We start from the raw sequence: 19,195 nt of genomic DNA, 5'->3' as shown, positions 1-19,195 counted from the left end.
AAGCGAAGAACAATTACGCGTATTTCCCTGTTTTTTTTTATGTAAGGGGGAGCAAGGATTTACGATATATAGAAGAAGAATTACTAACGTAGGCAGCTTTTTCGAATTCTTGTAGAACAAACACCTCTGTTCTTCCTTACGTAAAAAAATTCTATAACGAATTAATTCGAGATCCGTTCGTCTGGTGAAAGAGAGAAAAAAAATAAAGAGATAAGTTGAATAATAGAGAATGGAAATGATCCACGTGTACAGTGAACTCGCTTCGAAACCTAGAGATATCAATTTACGACGGAGCACGTACAGAACGATGTATCAATGTTCGATTAAAAAATTTTTTTAATGATCGTCTGTCCGATCGATTCGATTCCATGCATGCATATATTCCTTGACAATTTGTTGGAAGCATAATTTTATAATAAATAAATAATTAAACTGAAACAAGACAATTTTTTCATTTTAACCCTTGAAAATCCTTCGATATCCTTGTACCTGTATATTTTATACAAAATCGTATATGGAAACGATTGTAAATTCGTCTCAGTTGTGGACAAAAAACGTTCGGCGGTTGAGGTATCATAAACTGTGGTTAAATGGCGTCCTGGATGTCGGTTGCACCAAGGTCTGGTGCACTTTTGTCTTTCTCTTACGGGTATACAAGCCATTCCACGTCAAAACTCACAAGAATTGTGGTCATTGTTATCGATTACTTGCAGACTCAGAATTTCAAGATATTTAATGTTAAAGTTTTGAGAAATTGAACGAAAGGAGCCATCGTATTACGATTTCGGTACCAGTATTTCGACTTTGTTCTTATACTCCTTTTAAAAAATCATATTTCCAAACATGGATATAGTATTCTATTTATTATTAATAATAATCGATATTAAATTTTCAAATGTGAATTTGAGGTCGATGTTGCGCTGGAATTAATTCGAAAAAATATCATTCGTTGCCCTATAAAACGTGCTCTTTAAAGAGATGGAGAGATTTTGGGAACATCGAAAAAAATGTTTAACATGATGTACGTCGTGATTGAATCTCGTACAATGTATCACTTTTCTAGTGACATATATATCGTTTGACACGATTGTGGTATTTGTATTTTTACCGTTTGACATAACACATCGGAATTCATATATGGCTATTATACTAAATTTTTTGTATTTAAAACACAGTTACACTCATTTCTCAGTGATTTAATTATCGTTGTCAAATCGGCCCCTTCATAATTTGCATTTGTAATGTAATACAATACTTGTCAAATTGCTAGTATAAATTTTGCACAAATTATTGCATTTCTTCTAATTTTTACTGATTTTAATTACAATTTTAATTCACGATACCTTAGAATTCAATAAATCATTACAATTCTCAAGAAACTCACCTCCGTTTCGATCGATTCAATTTCCTTGGATTCTTCCAAGTATACAACTGGTTTGAAAAACATAGTACCACAAACGAAGTATCGAACTTTCATGATTCTATGTAGTACTTCGATTTTGTGCCTCGTCTGTAGTTGAAGGGACGATACCGAGAATCGATCGAAAAAGTCAAATCGTTGGATTAGAGAAGGTCGTTGTACTTTCTGCCGGTTCGTTCGCCCCCTTTCCGATTTAGTTGACCGCCACAGCGTGCCAGTGACTCTGGCATTCAACAGGTATCTATACAATCGATGTATGTTCGTGGTCCCCGTGCTATCCCCCGTTGACGACGCGTTGTGTTGGTATCGGTGATCTGCGCTTCCCTTCTTGGGACGCTTGCGCCGGTAAGGCAGACACTCGCGTTCGTTCCCCATGGCCAGTCGTTTCATTAGTTCGCCGTCGGCCGTTGAAGCTGGGTGATCTTTCGCTCGCGTATCTTACGGTGTGTTGCGTTTTTTGTTTACGCGGCCAGTTTTTGTATGAAAGTTGCGTTACAATCGACCGTGCCGCGTCTATTCCGCATTATCGTCAGTGAGAACGATGATCGTCACGATAAAATCGTCGATATCATTCAGTGTTTAATGACCTTTGATACGATAGATTCGTTAATCCGTATTGAGGCACAGCAATAAGTGATTTTTTCGTGATTTTTATTGCGTGAAGATTAAATGTGTGTATGATCGGAAACGATCGCTATTCTGTTTGGTTGACGTCGTGAGCTAAGATTGTCGCGTAAACACGCAGAAAGGACGGTCATGTGATAGGGAAAGTGAGACGTGTTTTTTGGTTTTTCGGATTCGTTAACCTTCTCGGGAATGGTATACATCGAATAACAGAAGCGTGAAAGACGTTTCTTGGAAATAGAATCGTGTCGTGGCCACCTAACACAAGTACGTATATACAAATTTATCCAAGATCGTCGAAGTTTGCCAAGCGACGATTTCGCAATGCCCGAGGGAAGACGCACTTGTGTAACACGCACATATATACGTGTCGTAAGATGCTTTTTGCACGCAAATTAGCCGTGTCCACTGCATTTTCTCTTTTTCTGCCATTCGCGTTCCCGCGCTTCTACTTTCTTCCACCATGCCCCGCGTATCGCTCATTAACCTGTCTCCTCTTCCCTTTCTACGTTCTTCTGACACGCACAAACAGGTTTAGCGCTTGCGCACAACACTAATCCGATTGGTAAAAAATTCTGAAATAAATTGAGAGAATAAGTTAGCAAACAAAAGTGACTCGTCAATTTTATGGCACTTACACGTATTATACAATTACTAATTGTTTCTAAACGTTGTTTCATACTTTTATAATAAAGATCGTAAATTCAATTAGCCTGGATATAGTCTACCTTCTTAACTATCGATACGATTAATCTCGACCGTAGATTTCTGGCATTTGTTATAAGCCATATTCCTGTCGATAAGATGTTAAACCTAAGTCTCTAGTTATTGTATAAGTTATCATTCGATCGTGTTATTAGAGATTAATTCTTTTCAAGAGAGAGAGAGAGAGAGATTTTCAATTCCAATTTGTTGTTGAGAACATCATCTTAACCTGAAAATTATGTCGAGTCACGGCGAGGATTAACAATTTAATCTGACGCATAAAACGCTTTGCTAAAAAGCATGATAATACTCGTGGATAAAGGGGAACGAAGATAAGTCCTTTGGATCGAGAAAAAATTGCAAACTAGACGCAATTGTTGTGAAAGCTTTTCGCTAATAATGTTCGTAATGCTAAAAATGTGCTGGTCTAAAGGCGAAAATTACCCAAAGGAAACATTTCGTGCATGTTAAAATTCTCGTCTTTAATACTCGAAACATTGATTCTCGTTAAAGTCTCGAAAGTAGCAGAAAAGAGAGAGAGAGAGTGGGAGGGAGAGAGTAAAAAGTAATTCAAAAGTTCCGTGATTAATGAAGTAATTCGTTTCAAGTAAGAAGTTGTATTTCATTTCGCCTGACTTTTGTTCTTTGGCCTGAAATAATCTCCCGGGAAAAAGGAGAATTATGAAAAGCGCGCGGCGGCGGCGAGGCTGGCGTTGTAAAGAATCTGACCAAAAACCGCGTAAAAAAGGATCGTCGTATAATTGTCAAAGGAGACGTTAAAATCTTTTCTCCTTTGCGAAACGCACACGTAAAAAACACGTAGTAGCTTAAATTAAAAATAAAACATTCGCAAAATATTTTTCACCTTTAAACGTATAGATAAGAATTCTGACGAGTAGATTACCCGGTAACCTATCGGTACCATTCCCGAGGACGTGATTAACCCGTATTTATGTAAATGTTCCGTAGTAAACGTGGCGCAGGTGAGAAAGTGAAAGAGAGGATAAAAGGAAAAAAAATACGCGAAGGCGCGAACGGCAATGTGCAAGAAAAAAAGTGTGCGTGCTACAGTCAGTAAGAAGAACGCAAGAGAAACACGGCAACGATGACGGAAGGCGGACCGAACATAAGCGTGAGTAGCAGATAATTTCACCTTACGCAACTTAATAGACTGTGGAACACAGTAATCGAGTTAAAACGATTACTCGAGCCTCTGTCGTGCAATTAGGAAAATTATACACGAGCAACCATTTCCTTTTATCCACTCCAATTTTCACCTCGCTTTAACAGATAAAGTTAAAGCTATCTCTTAATATTTCCCCCACCCCTATCTTAGCGAGAATTGTACTTCCCCTTTCATCTCTCGCTTCTATTCCTTAAGAAATTTTTCTTTCTCGCGCATCACTCGTCTAAGTCCTCGGTTATAGGTTCTCCACATCTCAAAGTCCTTTTCCTGGCTTTTCCTCCTTTGTGCGTACTTCTCTGCTCACCTTTTCTTCATCTCCGTTCCAGGGTTGTTCCTTCTCCTAGATTTTTCCTTATCGCTCTGAACCCCTTTAGCCCTCTCCATCTCGCCTCCTATATTTTCCCTCTCTCCGTGAAGTCGCCCGTTTTAAAAGCTACGCTGGTGCACGAGGCTCGTGTCTCTCGCCAGGATTCGGATTGAATAATTAAAAAGCGAAGCGGTGTGGGGGGGCGGTTGGTTCATTTTTCAAGCCATGCCGGCCCACTCTCGCGGAATTACCAACTATTGTCCCGAACTGGGCGCTAAATTTTGTTGGTCATTCCAGCGTTACCTTGATTACGTTCAGTTAATTATGCAACTGTGTTTTCTACGATTTTTTTAATGGTTTATTTGCTGAGGAACGGAGTTGTCTAGTTTTACGATTGACTTATTGAACGAATTCTGGTTATTTTCAGTACGTTCGGTTAATTATACAAATGAAAAAATTAAATTCATAATTTTTCTCTTGTGGAAAATATTTTCCACTGAGAAGGTATTGAAGAATAAAATTCGTAATTTTCTTTTCAAGAGAAAACTAAGAATCTCTGCTAACTCAATTATTCCACATTCTTCCAACTCTTTTTTTCATTGAAGAAGAATTGAAGAATAAAATTTCTCATTTTCTCTACGATTTTTCTATGGTTCCTTTGGCGAGGAATGGAGTAGTCTAATTTTACGAACAATTATTTGAAAAAATTCTCTCAAACTTCCATCTGTACTCTTTTTATCGAAAAATTGGAGGATGCGTAGTGTCCGTTAAAACAAACGAAAATAGTCCAATTAACACCGATCAACACAGGTGAAATTAATTTAGAAGTAGATGTAATTGCATTATTGGTTGTCCATCAGACATGATGTTCTGTGACGCGTTAATTGTACTGTCCATAATATTTATTTGTCCCATTGGTATTGTCCGCAATTCCCTTCTAGGGCAACTCCAAATTTGCATTCTAATGGAGTATGCACGAACAAAAAATCCACCATCAAATTCTCGTCTTGTTTCAGATCAACCTTTTATATACCGGGTGAGTCAATAAGAACTAACTTCTAAAATAACTGGTTACCTCTTGCTTGTAGCAAAAAACGGTTCAAATGAATTATGTAATGCTAGTTCTTATTGACTCACCCTATATAATCTATACACGTAGTTTTCGCCTTTATGAATTGCAGTAAATTCTCCACAAGTGTCAGTCCGCAAGGAACCTAAACCTGACACTTGTAGAGTCAGGGACTACGTTTTCGAGCCTCGCGCACGCCTTTGTAGTTTGCCGAACGTAGACAAGGACAGCGAATAAAAGATAAGGATGAAACGTGAGTCGAGGCAACCAAGCGATTTAAATACCAACTTAAATGTTGTCAACTAAAAATTTTGAACGTCATAGCTAGCTAGACATTATTTTCAATTGAAAAAAAAAAATTATCAAGCATAATACTATAATCCTATGCTTAAAATGTATTTTCTTGTGGCCGCCTGACAGCAACCTGTATATCTGGCGTGACAGTGAACGTGTTAATAAGTAAATTTTGTTCAAATTATATCGTGTTTGATATCATTTTTATCAGAAAAATCTCACCAACATGTTAAAAAAAATTCCAGATGAAAAAAAGTAAAATTAAAGAACTTATATTTTTCTATTACGAATTGTCGAGCCGTGAAATCTCGTAAAAGAAACCGACTGGTGTATATTTTTCTATTATGAATTGTCGAACCGTGAAATCTCGTAAAAGAAACCGACTGGTGTAGCGAGATAACATAGACGCAGCAATGACGCAGACCTAGGCGTAGGACCATCTATACTGACACTTGTAGAATCCAAACTGACTGACACTTGTAGAGAATTTACTGTAATTGGTTCCTGACGACCGCTCGTAAATCGGGAATTTATAAAGGTCGGTAAGTGAGGCTCGTTCTAATTGATCATTACGTCATTACATTCCGATCAAAAAAATTCGTAAAGTGGCAATTACCAGTGTATACACACGTTTATTTATTTGCCTTTTGTAATTGGTTACGTTTCCATTAGCGAAGGAAGAAGAAAAAAAAAGATAATGCCTCGCTTATTACACGGGAGCCTCGAGTTTTCATTCGAGAATTTATGGAGCACCCTTTAATCTTGATCCAGGGATTAACGGGTTTTACGTAGAAGAGGGGGGGCGGAGGTGCGTCTCAACAATTTCAACGATACCACGCAGATCGTTAAGCACTCTTTCAGACTGAACTTATGGCGTCGTTAAATTCAGGAAATGACTTCAGTAATTCCCCGCACGCAGAAGCCCGTTTATCTGGACGCCGATCAGCCGGATTTCTGGGTTTATCCGACAGATTAAAAACCAGGCAATCCTGCGACACTTCCATTAACTTCGACACACCGTACCAGCCGATGCTTCTATCGTTGATCGAGCCGTTTTCTCCTTTCCTTCCTTATCCGCTGTGTCGCTTTCCTTTTTAATTATATTCCTTTCGAATTATTATTTTTTTTTTCCTGCAAGAACAACGAATTGTTTGAGGAAAGCAAGTAATTTAAGTTTTTTGTTCGATTATATTTTATCCATTTAAATAACTGAGAAAGTAACATTATGTTCGTGATTTGCGAACTTCGCGACGCGATGCTTAATTCGACCGGTGCGCAAAGAATTCACGAACTGCTCTCGCGGCAAACTAATGGCACGAGTGCTGTTTAAATTTGTAGATGAGATTTGTGGTGGGTGAAAAAGAGATATATGTTTTACACGATAGACAAATACTGGCTGATTGGTGGTGACTGTTACTTTTTATTTTTCGTGATGTCTCAAAGTTGGTGATAGAATCTCTATAGAATGTGTCTGTTTCTGTGTGTGTTTGTGTTTTTATAAGTTCGGTGTGTACAGTGATTGGTGGTGTGAAATGTGTGAGAAGTGGTGGGAGTATCGGTTAATTGGTGTTTGGGGCGTGTGGTTGGGTTTGTCTGGTGGAGTCGAAGTGGGGAAATTGTTGCTAAAATTGTTATATTAGGGGATGGGAAAATCCTGAGGTCGGAAGGTGGTTTATGAGTGTAGTGCATGTGGTGTCCAGATGTAGGGTATTCGACTTTCTAAGGTAATAAAACAATTTGCTGATGGCGAGGAGAGAGACCAATTTACGGAAAATATATTATTTGTGAATATGGTAGGGCTCCATTGTTCGAGTCCTCGGTACGGTCGAACACATTATTTTGGCGAGATTTTAAACGACGAATCAACACGTCTCTAATCTTTCAACAAAAGAGTGATAATATATCTATCTGTACGGAAATTCCGGTTTCCAGTCAATGATACATGAATAATTAATATGGATGTACGTTAATTACATTCTCATAATTAAATTATCATTAATCGCCATGTTTAATATCACATTGTCAACGGAGAATTTAATTCTCGATTCGCTGTTGCTGTTATTAATATGGAATTTGGGTATTTAGTTTAAAGGTAAGAGGATTTTTAGTTTGACGCTTGTGTTTTTTTTAGAATTTATGTCCTTTTGAATTTATTGAATTCTCACTCCCTGTATATTTTCCTTGAATTTCGAGCTTCTAGCAGTTTACACGAGTTAACATTCGTCCCGTGTAATTCCATTATTCGGTCAAAAAGGCTGTTTACCAATGCTGCGCACTCGGAAATTAACTCTAATTCTAATGCACGCGTGCTCTCGTAGCAACCATAAACGCGGGAAACTTTACGGCGGAAGCCGGCGAAACCCGATGCATCGTAAGTTTGTATCTAGCTGCCGATTCATTACGGACGTGTCCAACTTGGCCCGTCGATAATTCAAAAAGTTGATAATCGATAGCGCAAAAGTGTTATGAAGCGTTACACGATGCGCTCGTATCGACGTTTCTCTTCGTCGGTGAAAGCGTACACCTCGGTAGAAAGTAAAGAACATCGTCTTTGCTGTTCTTAAATATCTTTTCGTTGCTCTTCAATTTTCTCGTAAAAAGCGAATTAATGAATTGAATACGCCATTTTCTTTCTTAAGTGAAAATTGAGAATCTCCACGTTTCGTATTCTTCCAACTCTTCTCCAAAATTTGTCACGTTGAAAAAGAATTACAGAATAAAATTCATTTTTTTTTTTCAAGTGACAACTAAAATTCTCTGGTAACTCAACATTCGAAATTCTTCAATCTTTTCTCTTAATTTTTTTCATTGCGAAAGAATTATTCCACGTTGATCCAATTCTTTTCTCAATTTTTCCCACTGAAAAATTAACAGACGCAAGATTCGTGATACCGTGCTATTCTGCGGGTTAATTCGCGAGCTAAGAATCCTGGCTAATTCGAAGAATTTCAGTGTTGCAGCCGCAGGAATGTTAAGAATCCAGAGTACAAAGGATATTTACGTAGCGGATAAAATTCCGTGGAAAACCGCGTGATTAACGTTGTCACAGGTCCGTGAAATCTTTTCAACTTTTCTTTCTCTCATACGATTTTACATCGAATCTAGCTGCTTCAAACTAGCTAATGAGAAACGTTGCAATTAGAGTTTACGGCTACAGAAAACAATGGTTAGTGATAGTTTTGCGACGACGAGAGTTTTCATTAGATATAGAAGGAGGAAGGATGGTAAACTCTATCCGAGAGCCATTAATTATCGCTTTATCTAAACCTGGTAACAGTTCGAGCGCGCTTTGCGCGCCGCGTGTCCTCTTACACGAATAGAACTGCTGCGCAATTAGCCAAGTGTCGCTCTAATAAGGATTTGTAGGATGGGTTGGGTTAAATCGACCTGTTTACCCTTAAACAACTGGACAGACTAGCCAGATTCGTGTTTCTATTATGATGAACACCGGTCGCCATCGCTCCTTTCCTTCCTTTAGAATTACTTCAACTCGGAGATTCATTGGAAAAGTCGGCCAATTTTCGAAACTTTTGCTCTTTCGATGCGCGAGAGGCGATTTGGTTCATTAATCGCCGGGACCTTTGTTTAAGGAAAGATGACGAATTAAAAACGGCTAAAATATGCAACGTGAAGCAAAAATGTTCGACCTCAACCAAGTAATTATTGGATTATAGGTTTTAGGAATTATGAAATAATGAAATATTTCTTATTTTAAACTATATTCTTTACTACGCACAAGGAAGGTTCGCTATTCGAAGTTGCTAGCAAGAGCACTATACTCGGACTAAAAAACGTTCCAACGCAACGCCTGAAAATTGCCTGCGACACCGTTTGGGACCGACGGGACCGTCCTCACTCTTCACGAGACCCTCGAAGCACACTTTTTGCGAACGACGCTCAGATAACGCTTCCCGCGCTTCTTCATGGTTGGAAGGTCGGGTTGGCGTTGGAAATTATTGCACGCGTGTGCCAATTACTTATTGTCGCGATGGTGATCGCACTTTATTTGTAACGTCGATTGTTGCGGAATGGACCGCACTGGTGGTTTAAAAATATCGAATATCGCGGACTAGCGCGCTCAAGATGGTGTCGGTTGTTTCTACGTAGACCTTTAGAAATCTCTGGAATGTCGTGAATTTGCTGTATATGTATGATTTCGTCAAAATGGGAAGTTAACCTTGTTGGCAAATCATCGGCCTTTCACCTCCTAGAGCCGCCCTCTTGGGCCCTCGTGCACTCCCCCGTGGTCCGCAGAGTAGGGCGTGGACAGAGAGGGAGAGACGGTCCCAAACGGGGGTGTCAGCCCCGCGTGGCGATCTTGCCGAAACGTTGACTTTACGGGTTTATTGCATGTTTACCGTTACTGAGCGCGCAGAGGCAAGTATCGGCTCACCATGTTGCCCGCAGAAGTGGAGTATTTCCGCGGCCATCAGGTAATCAGCCGGGTTTGCCCTCTGGCTTGAATAGGCTATTGTTATCAAAAAACTTGTAGAAAAACTTCTCAAAAGTAACGTCGCCTGGAATCCGTGCCATAAACCCCGGTTGGTTAAACGTAATTCTTGTGTAACATGTATAGTCGGGGCCACGATATAGCGAGGTCGTAAAATCGGTTAGGCGTCAAAGTAAACATGTTTTAGCTGCCGGGACCCCGAAATTGACAGAAATACGAGCAGATAAGTACTTGAAACCATGGTCAGGACCGTACAAAGAATTCTTGTATCCAGCGAAAGTCAACTGATCCTAATATATTTATTGAAAACTGCATGCAGCTAGGACAAATTATTGGAAGTACGGTTACAGGTAAAAGTCTTATTGATGTCTTTAGCATCTTAGTTTATCTACTCGTGTTATATACAGATAGAAAATGCAAAAAGATTGTGTAGCTTTAATATTAACATATTTTCCATTTGTAAATGAAATACCATTTTCTACTTGAAGTACCAAATCATATGCTACCATTCGTTTATTGTTGGAACCCTCAAACAGACTGCAACACACGGCCTTGAGTGCCGCAACATCAATCGATGCCGATTCTTGAGAGTTTAATTTACGACCTCGCTATATCGTGGCCCCAATTATACTATTGTAAAAACGTAGACACGTTCAATTAATTTCACGCCCACCCTACTCTGTGCAAAATATGCAACGTGAAGCAAAAATGTTCGACTTCAACCAAGTAATCACTAGATTAAAAAAATATGTAAAATATGAGAGTTATTTTACGATTAATTGTTCAGTTCTTTCTGCAAATTTCTAAAATATGCAACGCGATGTAGAAATATTTGTCCTCAACCAAGTAATTACACTAGACTCATAAGATATGCAAAATACACAGGAGTTACGTTGCAATTAATTTTTCGATGCTTTCTAAAAATGGCTAAAATATGCAACGTGAAGCAAAAATATTCGACCTGAACAAAATAATTACACTAGACTCAAAATATGCAAAATATGCGAGAGTTACGATATGATAACTACGCATCTCAAGAGATTCTAACACTACTCCCACGTATTCTGCACATTTTGATATGTTATAATTACATAAACATCCGCAGTCTAGTAATCGCACTCGTGTAACTCGAGAAATCCGGATGTTTCGTCTTACTTTCCGGTTAATTCGCTGACAACTAGGTCACCCTGTTAGAATCCCTGGGATTAAAATATGTAGGAAGTTCGTAAAACTCGACTGATTATGAAAAGAAATTTCCATTGTAAATTCTGTTTATCTTAACTTCTCTGAGTTACTTCTGCTGCAGCGCTGGTGAAACACAGGCTACGGAGATTATCTCACGGTAACTCCTCTCTCCTCGACTTTTCGTTTATTTCCTCGCGACTGCTTCGCGCCGTCGTCGTCGTCGTCGTCGTCGTTCAAGTAAACAGCCCTTCCGTAATAAATACGCGAAAACGTTGCGAAACTATTGGTTTGACCGGTAAGTAATGTCGGATTTTTCCATAAGAGATCGTTTCTGCTGTTTTTAAGACAAAATACTACCCGCAACCTATAAAATGCATGTATAGTCTAAAAGTTAAGACTTTGACGTGCAATTTAAAGAAACAGTTCACTATATTTGGTTAAATTTTTTTTAGTGTTTATTCTTTTAACGGTACGACTAAAATCTCCATCGCGAAATTTTTTTAACTACCTTTACGCACCATCACCATACACATCAGAAATTTTGTTTGCTGTTTGTACGGCATTTTTACCTTTGCGAATATAAAAAAGCATAATTTCACGAAAATACGTCGTCTGGTTATTCATTTTCAAATCAAAATATGCACTAAAAAAATGTAACCAAATGTAAATGTAGGCGACCCAGTTAACGGAGGCTACTTGAATATCCCCTTTGTTGTTAATGTCATGAAAAATGTTTGCAGCACGATTTAAATGATTCCCAAAGGGGAATATCATGGAAGAAAAAATTTGTTATTTGCTAATTTTTTTTCTTTTTTTTTTTCACTTTTTTCAAGGTCATCGTCGTCTTTTATCTAAGGAACGTGTGTTTTTTTCAATTGCATCTTGCAGCAGACGAAGAAATACGTTTGTCGTGTCCTCAACACGAACCACGCGACCGATCACCCCCACCGTTGACTTGCATCGCTTCTATCTACCTGCCAATAAGGGTTCGCGAAAGAGGCCTTTTTCTAGGAAGGGCGTTGATTGGCCCTTTTTCCGAATTAGCAGCTACAAAAAGATGTATAAAGGTAGCTTTCGCAAGCCCGAAAGCAGAATATGTACGGAGAGAAGCAGAGCGTCTACGGAGTGTACATATAAAAAAAAAACCGAACAACGTAGTTCAACCTAAAACTAAACAACCAATAGGGAAACATCCATCGTGATATCTTCCAACCGAGAAATAAGATCACGGTAACAAACAACGTTTAAATGCCTGAATCATCATCTTCAGATCATCTTGAGCACTAGAAGCACGATGAAACTGTAAGAGAAAAAGCAAAAGAATTACAAGATGAGCAAACAAAAACTCTTTCTTCCATGATATTCCCCTTTAGAAATCATTTAAGTCGTGCTACAGATATCTTTCGTGACATTAAAAGCAAAGGAGATATTTAAGTGGTCTCCTTCAGCTGGGACACCTTGTACAATGAAGTTTTTTTTTAATTACACGTTCAAATCTCAGCTTATAGGCTACACATGCGTTTTATAGTTTACGAATAGTCTTTTGTTTTAAAAACAGCAGAGACGACCTCTTGCAGAAAAATTCGACATAACGTATCGGCTAACCCAGGATTTCGTTTCCTTTTCCGTTTCTCGACTCTTCTTGTATTATTCGAAAGCGAGGCGTAGGCGTTTTACGAATTGTCACGGTGCGTACAATATTCGACGACTAACAACCGGTTGTTTTCGCCACGGTACATAGGAAACAGCGTGGCAGAGTCGGTAACAAAGCTGTCATAAACCGAGCCAGTTGAAATCTCAGCGTTTCGAGCGTTTGAAGTTAACTCGCGTCACGAGCAGACTTTGTACTTTCATCTTCCTTCAGTTTAACATCTTGTGTACCTATAGTTACACGGTCTAAGCTCTCGCTCGTATGCATTCAAAGAACCGTGGATGCTTGGAGAACGGATTGAACTGCCTACCAGCGAAATATTCGAGCGCGAATTTACATCTGGTGAACGATTCGAATTTTATTTGGAATTCTTTTAAGATAATGCATTTTAAAGTACATTTACGGGGGTGAGCTTTTATTTTATATCTACGAAGTACTATTTTTCTTTCTTTCTTTTTTATTTTATTTGGATTTGGTTTTAACGTATATAGGATGAGTCACGAGAAGCAGAACACCTGAATATCTTTGTTGGATTTAAAGATATGAAATATGGGTATACCAGTGTTAGGGTTTAGGTTTATGACACGGACGCCTGTTTACGCTATTTTTGAATGCGACCCTTTTCTTCTTCGCGTTAATTCATTTTTCTTTCAAATTGCCCACGAAGCCCAGGAAGCGTTTTATGGCCGCAGAAAAATAACTTTTCTGCGGGCCACATACCTTCCCGGTGCCCACTCGTCAACATTCAATAGACATAGACATGTGATAAAACCTCTCGCGTCTCCCTGACCGCCCAAAGTCCCGCTACGCGCGGGCTACCCTTGGGCCTCATACCGCCACCCTGCCAACTTGGAAATTCCAGGGTGGGCGGCATGCTCGCGGGCCAAGGAGGACCGTCCAAGGGGGTAGACCCGCTCCCATTGGCGGAAACCACCACCTTATACCCCTAAACCTTTTTATAAATAAGCGCACCAACGCGGCGCACATCAGATCAAAAAGGGAAAATAGACAAACACCACATAAACTACCACTCTTCAAAATAAAGTCTTTTTCTTTTAACATAATAAAATACGTGTAACCTCTAAGTCATCGCGACTTCATACCAGCAAACAACCCGCACCACGAACTAGCGACAATCCTGCGCCACCACTCTCGAACATACCGCTTGTTCGAAGCGCACGACGCAACAATCGGAATTAGAATGGTTTCGAAGGATGCACATCGCCATCGAATTTTTTTCGGTATTTTCAAGGTCACCAACGTTTTCTTAAATGGAATGCCCTATTTTTTTTACGGTAGTTGGAAAGCTCGTTAATTTCCAAGTGGAAAGGTATTAAACATTGTTTGCCCTAAAGTTAATAATTAACGAGATATAACAACGGTAATTCGTGTGCGACACTTGTTTCGGGGACAATTCGCGACGATTGTATGCGAATCATATGGATCAAACTGACAACTTATAGTTGAATACAACTATAAAACTTCAGGAGTACATTTTTAAAGAGTTGTACTTTCGATATATGTAAAAAAATAAAAATCAATTTTTTCAAACCGTCACACTAGAAGACCCTCTTAACACATTAAGGACCGCTAAGAAATCTATAAGACATGCGCCTAGGACCGCACGCTTTTGGGCAAGCTTGCACGTTACTAAAATCCTCATTACTTTTTTATTTACGAAGCAATTTTTGCGAAACTTTCAGAAATTGTAAAATAGGATGCATCTTAGGTATTATTGAAAAAAAATTATGTTTTTTAATAATTATCATAACTTTTTTACTTAAAAAATAAATTTTTACGAAATTTTTAGAAATTGTAAAATAGGATGTATTTTAGGCAATTATTAAAAAAAATTGGTTTTTAATAATTATCATAAAATTTTATTTAAAAATCAATTTTACCAAAGTTTCTAGTACTTTTTTAAAGTATGATATTGCGTGAAAGATTTTTCTCTATGAAGAGGAACCATACAAAATTTACATATATATCTTGATTCGCTTCGAAGACGAAGACTATTCGAATCACCAAAATGTAATGCAACGTGTCGAATTTTCTCTGAGACTAAGCTGTTTTTATTTCGGGTTCGTGCATTTATACAGTCTTTCATAGCTTGACCTGTACGGTTTCCACCAATGGGATTGATCTCTTCGGTGTGGATGAGACGAAAACGGTTAATACATTGACTATTGATGTAAACACTTAAATGGACAAAGTAGATACAATGTATCAAAGTAATTGACATCTAAAGACAACGTGTAGAAAACACGGGTTTGTCTCGTGATCCGTCCGTAACAGACGGGGCGCGCAGCACGAGAAAACTCGTGAGCGGTCCTTAACACGTTCCGTGCCGGACCGATTTTCGGTGACTTTCCGTTCACGCCGCGTGGGTCGTATGCGTCCCACATTGTCCAGACTAACAGTTTTACTTTTCGCCCTATATGTCTTCCAATATTTATAAGATTGCAAAAATCATTGTTATCGAGAAAAAGGTAACGTTTAAGATATGCTATAGAGCGAAGGAAAAATTTTTGTTTTAACAAATTATCGCACGTAGTTGCATAGTTTAAGTTAGCGGAAGGAAAAGGTCGAAATATCAGACGGCCTGAACGGAAAGACCAGAGTGGGGCGTATGCGACCCACGCGGCACGGAACGTGTTAATGCGTTAAACATGAAAGAGATTTTTGAATGTCTTTTAGCACGCGTGAAGTCGCCACTTTTAGGAATCATAATTTACTTCGGAAAAAGGAAGGAGTTTCACGAAAGTGAAGTCGACGATGATGAGGTCGAGGGCAATTACAAAATGTCGGAAGCGGAAGCACGGTGAGGATCGCCGATCGGGGGAAGTTCGTATGGGACGAAGTTCGCGGTACCAATAACGCTTGCTGGAAGCTTCCCCTGGTTGAAATTGAACGTCGAGCCACCGAATGTGTCTTATATAAAAGCTGGCGTACGGGTCCATACAGGGTGGACCCATAAATATTATTATGAATATTTTTGGAATTATTGTTACGTCAACGAAAAATTACTACAGCTAATAGCTGAACGAATAGATGTTTAAGATTGTCAAAAAGATTTCTGGAACAATTAGTAAAGGATCTTGAAGAAAATGAATAAAATTGGTGAAGAATTCTGAGGAAAATTAGTAATGAAATTATTGAGGATCTTTAATTTGCGAATAAAGATTGACTCAATCGACTGCAGAGAAAGAAAAACGTTCATTGATATAAATGTAATACAAAACAACGGAGGCGAAAACCCGAGTGAAAAACAGGTACTCAGCTCGGGGTTGTCGCACGACTGCTTAAAATGCGGAGAAACATTTGTTATATATTTGGATCGGAACCACGGTCAGCGGACCCATGGCTTTTATGGCCCCGGGCCTGGGCCTACGTTAAGCAGAGCGCTTGTGACAAAATATGATCGCTATGAACATAGCGCATTACTGACTAGTCGACACTGAGGTACATTTCATATCTGATTTTTGTTTCCCATATATTTCCAATATCTGTCTTATCAGATTTAAATGAAATTTGGCAAACGATCATTTTGTCGCAAAAACAAAAAAGAAACAAAAGTATATATGGTATGAACGTATATGTACGCTCTTCGTACCCGAGCGCCCACTTTTCGAGAGCGTACATATACGCTCTTCGTATATGAATGTTCATTCTTTGAGGGCGTATATATACGCCCTTCGGAGCGAAAGGGTTAAGGAGAGAAAAATTCAAAATATAATCTATTCTCAATAGAAATATTGAACGATCGTTTATTATATCTAACAATACTGTGGCTCAACATTTTTTAGAACAGCATATGAAAATGAAATATTCATTGGTTGTGAACGTATTAATGTAAAATCGTAGTGCATAGTAAATCAAAAATATCTCTTGTGTGACTTCATAGCCACATGATAAACCAATTTTCATTCCAAAAAATTCTTGTCATACATGTTATAAGAGAGGTTGTTAATGGTCACAAAGGAAATCTCATAAATGATTCTATCCGGGAAAGAGAAATTGGCGCGAACATATATTATTTACGATCATCCTTTTCATGTACCAAGAGGAACTGTTATTCCGCAAAATTGTTCTTTCACGTGCAATAGTTTCATGAAAGACATTCAAGCTATTCTTCTTGGTCCACCCCGTATACAAGTGCACGTGTACGCGGCGCACTATTTCTTCGAATTTTGGGGTTCGTCCAAATTGGATCTCGCGTATTTAGTAGAACGACCACGGCCCCGGAAGGAATTCGTAGGTACGCGCTTACACGTACACGCGTGTACCTACATCGTCGACTACAATAACCTTGTGGAAAACGAATGGCGATCCTGTTATTTTCTTCTCGCCAACGTCTCTCCGCCATTCCTCCTCCTCCTCCTACTTTTACTCGTTTCACCCGTTGGTGATCTCTGCCCCGGCCACAAAGTAATTCCGAGTTATTCGGTGTATTCCATCGAATTACGCCTTTGCTACACTTTCTTGTAATAATCCGGTCGAATCGCTTTTCTTGCTGGAACGCCAGCCAAGTAATTCCCGGATGAACTGTAGAGAGAGACAGAGAGAAAGAGGAAAGAAAAAGGACAGGGAGAGACGTTGATGAAGGTCTGCCGAATGAAGAGGCCATTACCGCGACTTCGTTTGAACGATTGGTTTGGGATTTCGATTATTTTACTACGGGGAGTGTTAAGGTTTTGCCTTTATGACTCATTTCTTTCGAAATATTGTGCTCCCTCGAACAACGCGGTTTTTTTTCTTGAAAAATTTCGACGTTCATTTCGAATCAATTTACACATTTAGCATACATTTACAATTTCCTTTGTCGCGGCGAATAAGAGAGGTAAGAAAGAGCGAATGCGAATTCGTTCGCGTAAACTAATTCCTCGCAAATTGACCATGCGTACAAGAAGCAGTGGCACCGAATTCAAACAACCGAACTTGGGAGAAAAATTAAACGACCAATGTGTCGTTGCAAGCTAGAAGGAGCTACATTTAAGTAATTACATAATATGTGCGTGTGAATATATGCACATGCACTGGAAGAATATAAGTGTTCTTCAATTTTTGCAAAAGGGGGAAGGGGAGGGTTGTTCCCAACAACGCGGATTTCCATCTAGTCAGTCGGCGTCCCTAATCCCCGTGTTTTTCGAGGGAGCACTGTACTCTGGTTTACTCGATCCTTTATTTACAAGATATTTAGGCCCAGGAAATATTTTATGGAAGTATTTATGCCATATGGATTTCTGATGCCTACTTTTGAACACTCCATAGCGATTACTATGAAGTAAAGCTACGTGGTGATACATAGATTATACCATTCTGTCAATTTGGAAATCGTACGAGTCCTTTTTCTCGAAAATTTGACAAATTCAAACGAGTGTACCGATTTAAAGAAATTATTCTCGTGAACCACCATGAATTTGAAGATTGACAATTTATCACAATCTCGTAAAAGTTGGAGTAACTTCTTTTTACCGATCTTTTTTTAACAAAATGTCTAGACCCAGGAAATATTTTGTAGAACTATTTATGCAGGCCATACCTATTTCTGGCGTCTGTGTTTAAACACTCGACAGCGATAAACGCGTTGAAAGCCATGTGGTGGTACATAGATTATATCACTATCAATTTAGAAATTGCACGAGCAGCGAGCGCAAAAGTGAAGTTACTTCTCAAAAATGTTACAAATTCAATCGTCTGTACCGATTTCAACAAATTTTTTCCTCGGCTTCAATCACGAGTACTTAAGATCGAAGCCTCCCCTTTACAACTACCCCTTAGAAATTGACGTACTTGGAATGATCCCGCAGGGGGGCGTCTAAGGGCGTCCGGGGCTTGGCGATCCCCCGGGAAAAGCCCGAGCTGGTTTACCATTACCGAGAGGAGTGAAGTCCCTCCACTGGAAGTGGTGCTGGTGTCCACCCACGAACATCCCACCGATGATGTAGACGGTACCTCGGGCCGGCCGGCCTTTCCAAGACACGTTGGGGGCTGTGGCGGGCATTCCGCCCTCCGCTGACCATCCGGGCTGGGCCAGCAGGGGCTTGTGCCAGTGTGGCACTCGCACCTGCGGCCACAGCACCGGGGGCTGGCCGGGTTTGGTGTAGGATTCGAGGTGGCAGTGGTTAGGCCGCGTGTTGGCTAGGGGCCCTTTTTCCAGGCTCCGACATGTGAGTTGCGAACAACTCGGGGACCAATCTGGAGAATTGGTAGAGTGTTGGAAAGTCGCTCCGTGCCACCCGTAACGTGGGGATTCCTCCTCACAAGTGGCCCTTAGGCGGGTAGGTGTTCAACCTGTACCCTT

At 39.6% G+C, this 19,195-nt stretch overlaps 1 protein-coding gene across 1 annotated transcript in view; it reads left to right on the top strand.

Moving 5' to 3' along the window:
• Window positions 1-2,021: 2,021 nt before the first annotated feature.
• The window catches only part of LOC108572313 (venom dipeptidyl peptidase 4-like), a 321,177-nt gene continuing 304,003 nt past the window's right edge, over window positions 2,022-19,195 (top strand). The window contains exons 1-2 of the mRNA XM_017934526.1: window positions 2,022-2,311; window positions 3,719-3,881. Coding sequence (XP_017790015.1) covers window positions 3,855-3,881 — 27 coding nt within the window. The 5' untranslated portion in view covers window positions 2,022-2,311; window positions 3,719-3,854. The remainder of the gene's footprint in view (window positions 2,312-3,718; window positions 3,882-19,195) is intronic.

The sequence above is a fragment of the Habropoda laboriosa genome, unplaced genomic scaffold (assembly GCF_001263275.1).
Source record: "Habropoda laboriosa isolate 0110345459 unplaced genomic scaffold, ASM126327v1 scaffold65, whole genome shotgun sequence".
In the NCBI taxonomy this organism is placed as follows: domain Eukaryota; kingdom Metazoa; phylum Arthropoda; class Insecta; order Hymenoptera; family Apidae; genus Habropoda; species Habropoda laboriosa.
This window is presented reverse-complemented; position numbering and strand designations above follow the sequence as displayed.